At 31.7% G+C, this 8444-nt stretch overlaps 1 protein-coding gene across 1 annotated transcript; it reads left to right on the top strand.

Moving 5' to 3' along the window:
* The first annotated feature begins 4983 nt into the window (after positions 1–4983).
* On the top strand, positions 4984–7477 carry LOC101246458 (leucine-rich repeat receptor-like kinase protein HAR1). Its single transcript, XM_004245337.5, has 2 exons — positions 4984–6891; positions 6978–7477. The coding sequence occupies exons 1-2, from the start codon at positions 5058–5060 to the stop codon at positions 7295–7297; spliced, it is 2154 nt and encodes a 717-aa protein (XP_004245385.4). The 5' UTR covers positions 4984–5057; the 3' UTR covers positions 7298–7477.
* The last annotated feature ends 967 nt before the right edge of the window (positions 7478–8444 follow it).

Here is an 8444-nt window from a genome sequence, read left to right as displayed (position 1 = left end):
ATTAAGAGTTTACTACGAATAGCATGAAAACCATAACGTACCTCCACCGAAGAATTGCGATCAACAAGCTATCTTCTCAAAATCCTTGCTATCCCCTTCGTTTCTCTCTCTCTCTACTCGTTCTCTTTCTTTTTCTGTCTCTCTTTGTTCTTTCTTATTTTTCTTATTCCAACCCTCTTTCTTTTACCCTAATTAGTATATAATTAAGAATACAAGATGGCAATAATGCCCCACTAATTAACTTAAGGTTACCTCTTTTAACCCCCAAGTAATTAGACTTACTAACATTAACCACTAACTTTATAATTAAGGCGAGAATAGTCAAAAACGTTCCTTAAAACGTATCAAGAAATCCGACCAAGACTGGGATTGCGCAACCTGCGACGGCCCGTCGTGCCTGCGACGGTCCGTCCTGCAGGTCGTCGCAAGGGTCAGAGACTCAATTTCCACTAAATAATCTGTGACGGTCCGTCACGCCTGTAACGGTCCGTCCTGCCATTCCGTTACGAAGTTCAGAGAGTCGATTTTCAGTACCCAATTTCAGATTTTCTAAGTGTTTTGAAACGAGACCCTTCGACGGTCCGTCGTGCCCATGACGGTCCGTCGTGGGGTCCGTCGCCTCAGCCTGTTTTTCCAGAAATAAAATCTGCTGCTCAAAACGACTAAACAGATCGTTACAATATCCTTCCATATTTGTATCCATAGAACTTACCACCCTTGAGCTTTTAAATATTATATTTATATGCTTTATTTTGATACTTTTTTGACAAAATTAAATTGATTTAGTGTTTCTGTTTTGTCTAGTGCAAGATTATCCCTTTTACAGTTTAATTATTAGTTTTGTTTTTTTTTCAAAATGTTTACCTTCCTTGTGAAATTGCTTATATATTGTGATATTTCTTTCTTAAAAAAATCAATTTAAGGAGGACGTAGGAATAAAGTTCGTTAAAAACATAAACTGAAATTAATTGAAATAAACGAAAAATGTGTTCTCATAAATACGATGTATTAATGTTAGCATTATCGACTCTATAACTTTTGTGTAACAAATTTTTACGTTACAAAAAAATGTTTTCTTTTATTTGTGTGTGTTTTATTGCATGTTTGTATTTTTATTTGTAATAACAAAATAACACAGAAAATATGAATAATTTTTTATTTGTTATTTTTATGCTCTTCTTTGTTATCTTTCTTCCATACAAGTGTTTCCGTTTTCAAAAGATTTTTAAGTTACAAAAATATTTTAATAAGTGTTTTTATTATATATTTTATTTAGATGAATATTTATATTTTCACATGTGATAACAACACATAACACCTAAATAGTCTTTAATTTGTCTTCTTTCCTTTTTAGCTTTTCTTCTTTGACGTTATTTTCTTTTTAAAATTTTAGTGTAACTGATGTTTACGTTACAAAATATATTTTAACAAGTGTTGAGTTGCATATCTATTTTTGTTTGTAATGATGCACTTATAACGTGAACCAAGGTGAGTCGTTCTCTTTTTTTTTTTTCATAGCTAAGACAATTTGGATAAAATGTGAAGAATTGATAGTTACAAATATATTGCTTTAATTTCTATTTTGTTTATATTGTAGTTGAAAATGTATCAAATGGATTTTAGTTTATTGTATAATGTTTTGAGTATTTAATTTTTTTTTATCATGACGTTATATGATATGAATATCAAATAAATAAAAAAATTTCAACAAAGTTTTGTATAATTAAATTTGGGTTATACACGTCTTATGTTTCCTTTGTTTTTCAATATTCTCTTCTATTTTAAAAATCTCTAAAATTTCGTATTTCTCCTAATTCTAAATTATTTTATAATATGTTCAACCTACATATTATATATTTAGTTTATTTTATAATATATAATAGCTAGTTTTTAATGTATCCTAGCTACATATTATGTATCTCGTTTATTTTAGTTTTTAGGAATTAATGTAATTACAATCTAAATAAAGATAAATTGTATTTTTATATCAAAACTAAGTAATTTCTAATGTTGTACTTTTTAAAATAACACTATTTAATCTAGAGTATCACTCAATTAAGCCCAAATGTGATTTTATGGGCTAAACTTTTCGTGCTATACAAAGAAAAAAAGGGTCAAAAGTAATATATGGACCTTACTTTTCAAATGTTAAACTCATGAATTCACAACATATTATAAGATTTAACTCTAATTAATAAAGGGCAAATTATATATAATTGCAAATTATTAATTTAAATTAAATAATATAACTATAGTTTGATTTAATTGTATCTCATAGCAAATTATTGTCAATTTGTCTCTCTCCCTAAAATTTTCGCTCGCCACTCTCCCTCTCTCTCTCTCCCGGCATTCTCCATCTCTCCCTCGCCACTCTTCTTCTCTCTCTCTCTCCCGACATTCTCTATCTCTCCCTCGCCACTCTTCCTCTCTCGCTTGCCAGTCTCTCCCTTACCGCTTTCTCTTTAAACAAACACAAAGTATAAATTGTGTTTATGTTTATATAAAACGAGAGAAAATTTATATACACATCCATATACATATATTTTTGTTCAATACACGTATAATTATGCAATACTTATATTTTCCCACCTAGTTCTCTGTTGTCTTTCTTCCTTTTATACAAACACAAATTATACAAAATACAATGTATAATTTATGTTTATATATAGTGAGTGAGAGTGTGTGTGAGAGAGATATGATATACAAGCGTTTTATTTTGATGCAATCGCATACAAATTCAAATTTTATGCAGATATACAAACACATAAAATTGAATTGAGAGGCTGCCAATGATTTATACAAACGAGAGGCTGACAACGATTTACACAAATGGCATGCTAGCGAAATTATATAAATTTGAAGAGGAGCCAGCACGTTATACAATCCGATGCTCCATAGTAAATTTTAATTATAACTATATACAAATATAATTTTTATGTTTGCTATATGTGAAAGTTGTTCATTAATAAACTCTAATTAATGTTTATACAAATTCTTCCCTTTATTATTACATTTCACAAGAAATTATGCATTTTTAACTTGCATAAGGAGTCACTTAGATTATATCTCTAACAGAGTTACTTTGGGCGATATGACGTCGTTTCAGTTGGTACAACTTGTCTTGCATACTACATATATACAATAACAAATTTCATCACACTCATTGTAATGAATCAACTAATTAGCATAACGAAAAAGAGTCTGATATACCTCTCAACTTTGTTATTTAGAGCTAATATACCCCTTGTTATGAAAGTGGCTCATATATACCCCTACTTGTAAACAAATGACGCACATATACCCTTTTCCTCTAACGAAAATGAAAAAAAATAATTTTAATCTAAATTTTTATTATTTTTTTCTAAAAAATATAATCCCATATGAATAAATTTAATCCTCGTCAAACATTTTTTTTGACTTTTTTTTTTGTTTCAATGACTAATTTAAAATTATTATTTTGATAATCAAATTTATTTATGTTTCACTAATATTCTTGTAAAACTTATCGTAGATGACCAAATTTTTTCTTCGAATGCGAAATCAAATTACAATACACACAAAAATAGTTTAATTTTTTTTCTCTTTAAACTAAGGAATGAAAGAAAAAAATAAAATAAGAATAAGAAACTCAAATAATTATAATAAAAGAAGTCAAAAAATAATTTATGTATGAAAAAATTAAAATATACGTTGAACTTTGATAGAAGAATCATATATACCCTTAAATAATTTTTTTAAAAAATTAGAAATAATAAATATAAATTTAAAACTAATTTTTTAACTTCAATTAAATGAAGGGTATATGTGAGTCATTTTGTAACGGCAGGGGTATATGTGAGCCGTTTGTATAACGATAAGAACATATATGAGCCACTTTTATAACGAGGGGTATATCAGCTCCAAATGACAAAGTTAAGGAATATATCAGACCCTTTTCCCATTGAAGAATATACCAAATTGCATCTAAAGGTTGGTAAAATAGGAGAATAGCCTTTCATGCTACCGTCTCCTTTTGAGAATGATGAAGGGACAGTCTAATTATCCATCGAGTTTCGAACCGAACAGTAATATAGATTGAAAAATACTAATATGTTTTTTTTTTTCCGGCAAAGAACATATTATTATATAGTCCAGTGGGTCATCTTTAAGCCTGTTTGGACGGACTTATTACATAGCTTTGTGTTGTTAATTTAAATTTAACATTTGATTTGATTTTTATTTAAATTTTATTATATTGTATCATTAAGTAACACATGAGGTAACAAAAAGTCCTATTTCTTGTAACCACCTATCAATTTGGTGTGATCACCTTCTTTTTTTTCGTCATAAAGGCTTAAATATCTCAGTGAAATTTGAGAAAAATCTCATCTATATCATCCGTTAAATGTTTGGCTCATCTATGATATTTTCATTTGAGAATAGGTTTATCCATGTCATTATTTGTTAATTGAAATGATATAAATAGATAAACTTTTAACAGATCGAATAAGATAGAGATAGAACTTTTCTCAAAGTGCGATAACATATTTAAGCTTTTTCCCTTTTAAAAAAAAATTATTTAATGATGTGGCCAAATCATAATTGACTATGTGTAAAAAACTGCAAAATGAAACTATTTTTGGTTAATAAATAATGACATATATGAGCCTTTTCTCAAAAGGAAATGGTATAGATGAGCCAAAGGCATAAATGAGTTGTTTCTGAAAGTTCGATGACATATTTGAGTTTTTTTCCGATTTAATAATCATGTTTTTTTTTATAGTTCTACTGCATGTCCTACTTTTGTTTATACTTCAAATTATTGATATGTCATATTATGTAACAACGAAAAATGGGACAATCTATTCAATCATGATATTAGTCCGATACAATATGACGTAATAACCATCCAATGAGAGTTTATGAACCGATGATTTACAACTCATACTGAATGTCAATTGGCATGTGGAGTTGATCAGAAGGAGACAACTAGTCAATGAGTGTTGCTTCACACTAATTTATTAGGAAAGTACACTGCAGCTTCCACCCTAAATAACGCAAATTTGAAGTTACTTCAAATGGAAATAACTACGTTGACTTCAAGTATGAGCTCTTTATTGTATTTAAGTGACTTCACTGCCAAAATTAAAAGAAAAAAAATGGAAAGTATCAATGAAAAAATGCAATTGTTTTTCCTCATTTACTTCGTCCTAATTAGCCCAAGTTTACAGTTAGAACAGACCGTGTTGTTAAAATTGAAACAACACTGGAGCGATTCGGAGTTCCTCCAGTCATGGAATTCAAATTCTTCAGAATGCACTTGGTCTGGAGTTTGGTGCATCGATGACAGGGTAGTCACAGAACTACATCTTGGAGGAAAAAACATAACCGGAACAATCTCATCGATACTATGTGAGCTCAAGAACCTTACCTTCATTGATCTCTCCAACAATAATATTTCAGGAATCATACCACTAAGCCTGAAAGATTGCTCCATGTTACAACATTTGGATTTGTCCAATAATTCATTGAGCGACCGGATTCCAGGTGAGTTGTTTGAGATGAAACAATTACTCAATTTGTATCTTAATGGTAATATGTTGTCTGGTGAGATGCCAAAAGAAATAGCATCATCCCAGCTGAAAAATCTTAATCTCTCTGAGAACTACCTGAACGGTTCGATACCAGAAGATATTGGTAACTTGAAAAATATTGTGAAATTGGACATGTCACATAATTCTTTAAGTGGTTCAATTACTAACAAGTTGTTTCAGTTGCATCATTTGCGTCACCTGTCGCTAAGTTTCAACTATTTGTCCAGTGTGATACCTGATGAAATGACCTTGTTTAGTTTGTATGATATGGATCTTTCACATAACCAATTGACTGGTTCTATACCAAGGGGATTTCAGTATTTACCTGGACTGCATGCTCTGGATTTGTCGTATAATCAGTTATCAGGAGATATCTCGCAAAGTATAGAGCATCTCAGGCCTAGAAATACTTTAAAGCTTTGTTCCAACAAATTCTCAGGAAGCATTTCTGCTGAATTTGTGAAGTTAACATACGAAGAGAATTGTTTTGACGAGTCCAATCTTTGTTCTGCATCCAAGAACTTATCCGTACCTAGCCTACCAAGCTGTTCCTCTGGTGATGAGGTTCAAAAATCTTCGAGACCAAAACACTTGATTATTATTATTCCTATTGTAGGATTTGGGGTAGCAATACAGTTAACATGGATCTTTTACATGGTCAGAAAGCATTGGTGGAAAACAAAGAAGCGGAATGTTAAAGATGACATGAAGCTCATTTCATTTCAGAAGTTGAAGGTGACTACAGAAGGCATTTTGTGTAGCTTGAAAGACGAAAACATAATAGGAAATGGAGGATCAGGGAAGGTCTATCGAGTTGTGATCGACCAAACAGGCAATACTTATGCTGTTAAAAGCATAGGTCATGGGGGAAAATCAGGTGGAAGAAACCAAAAGGAGTTCGTGGCAGAAGTTAGAACACTTGGTAGCATTCGACACAACAACATTGTCAAGCTCATGTGTTGCATCTCAAGTTTAGACAGAAAGCTTCTAGTCTATGAATACTTTGAGAAACAAAGCCTCGACAAATGGCTTCACGGAGAGAAAAAAGCAGCATCACCAGGTCAAAGTAGTACCCCGGCCCTGGATTGGCGAAAGAGACTAAATATAGCCATTGGTGCAGCTCAAGGACTATGCTATATGCACCATCATTGCACTCGAGCCATCATTCATAGAGACATTAAGTCCAGCAATATCCTTCTGGACTCAGAATTCAATGCAAAAATATCAGATTTTGGACTAGCAAAAATACTATCCAGGCGGGATGACGATCCCGAGACAGCATCTGCTATTGCTGGAACATTTGGTTACATTGCACCAGGTACATAACAGTTCAAACATTTATGAATATTCAATCTTCTAAAATCCAATTCTAATATATCAAATTTTAATATTTGGTCCTGACAGAGTATGCCTCGACATTCAAAGTGAACGTAAAGACTGATATCTACAGCTATGGAGTGGTGCTATTAGAATTGACAACAGGGAGAGAACCCGTTCTCAGGGATGAGCAAATGAATCTAGCAGAATGGGCGCTACAGCGTTACAGAGAGGGGAATTCCATTCTCGATGCCCTCGATAAAGAAGTGATGGAAACAAGTAATTTGGAACAAATGAGAAGTGTTTTTAAACTAGGATTGATGTGTACAGGAGCATCACCATCTGGTAGGCCATCAATGAAGGAGGTTTGCTATGTTCTCCAAAGCTGCAGAGACTCTAATATTTGAGAGAGACGGACATAATTGTAAATAGAGATGATTAGAGTCTTTGATTATTTATGCAAATAGTATCTATTCATTTGCCATGAACTGGTTTTGAAGATTATAAAAAACTTCACGGTTCCTTGTGACTAATCCTATTTCAAGATTAAAATCTACATGATTTCTCATACCATATTTTACATGAAATTTGTCTGTATGACTCTCATTTTTTTCTGTTAGCAAAGCATGTCTTCTACTTGTTTGCATCAGTAGTAATTTACAGTTACAAATGAATAGTATGCTTATATTATAAGTAGGAATGGCAATGGAGCAGCGGGGCAAGGCAAGGGTTTAACGGGACAAGACAGGGGACACCACTTAAATGGGATAGGGCAGGGCGAGGCGGGTCAAAGCTAATATTCTTAGAACATTAAAAGGGAAGGGTAAGGATGGGTTTTGTTGGGCCAAACGGCCCATTAATTCAATTGTGCTTTGGCTGATCTCAAAAGATAAATAAAAGTAATGCAGAATAACACAATGAATAATTGGTGATATTCAATTAGGAGATTTTAATAGTTTTGTATTGATCAGTATTTAATGGTACAAATCATGTATATATATATAAATGTGTAGACAATATTTGAATGAAACAAGTGAACAAGTGCATGTAAATAAGCAACAACTCTTTCATCTATCTTCAGAACGTTCAATATATTTTCCATCTTTCTAGATTTAGAATTAATAACCTATAACTAATAGATTCTGCTTCTTAGAATGTATTTTTTTACCCTAATCATATTGAATAAGTGGGGAGGACATAGTAAATGTAAAGAGTTTGTGGAATTTATTTTTCATTACTTTCGCTAAAAAGTCATTTTTCTTATTTTGAAAAATTATTTTCATAAAGAAAATACCTTTCAAAAATTTAGACGAACAATCGAACACACACTTACTGAAGGATTTGATTGGAAAAGGACATGTCTCACTTTTTAGTACAATTGTAATACTAATTCAAGATCCTATCAACTTTCAAATCGTGTGTTAGTGCAAGTGAATGAATTAATGGAACTGTGGTTCAATAAGATTGTAGATCATATAAAAAGTGTAAATTAAAACTTAAACGAGGCAGGGCGGGACAAGTTACAACATTGAAAAAATTCTAAATGGGACGGGG

Source organism: Solanum lycopersicum, chromosome 8 (assembly GCF_036512215.1).
Source record: "Solanum lycopersicum chromosome 8, SLM_r2.1".
NCBI classification, from domain to species: Eukaryota; Viridiplantae; Streptophyta; class Magnoliopsida; order Solanales; family Solanaceae; genus Solanum; species Solanum lycopersicum.
This window is presented reverse-complemented; position numbering and strand designations above follow the sequence as displayed.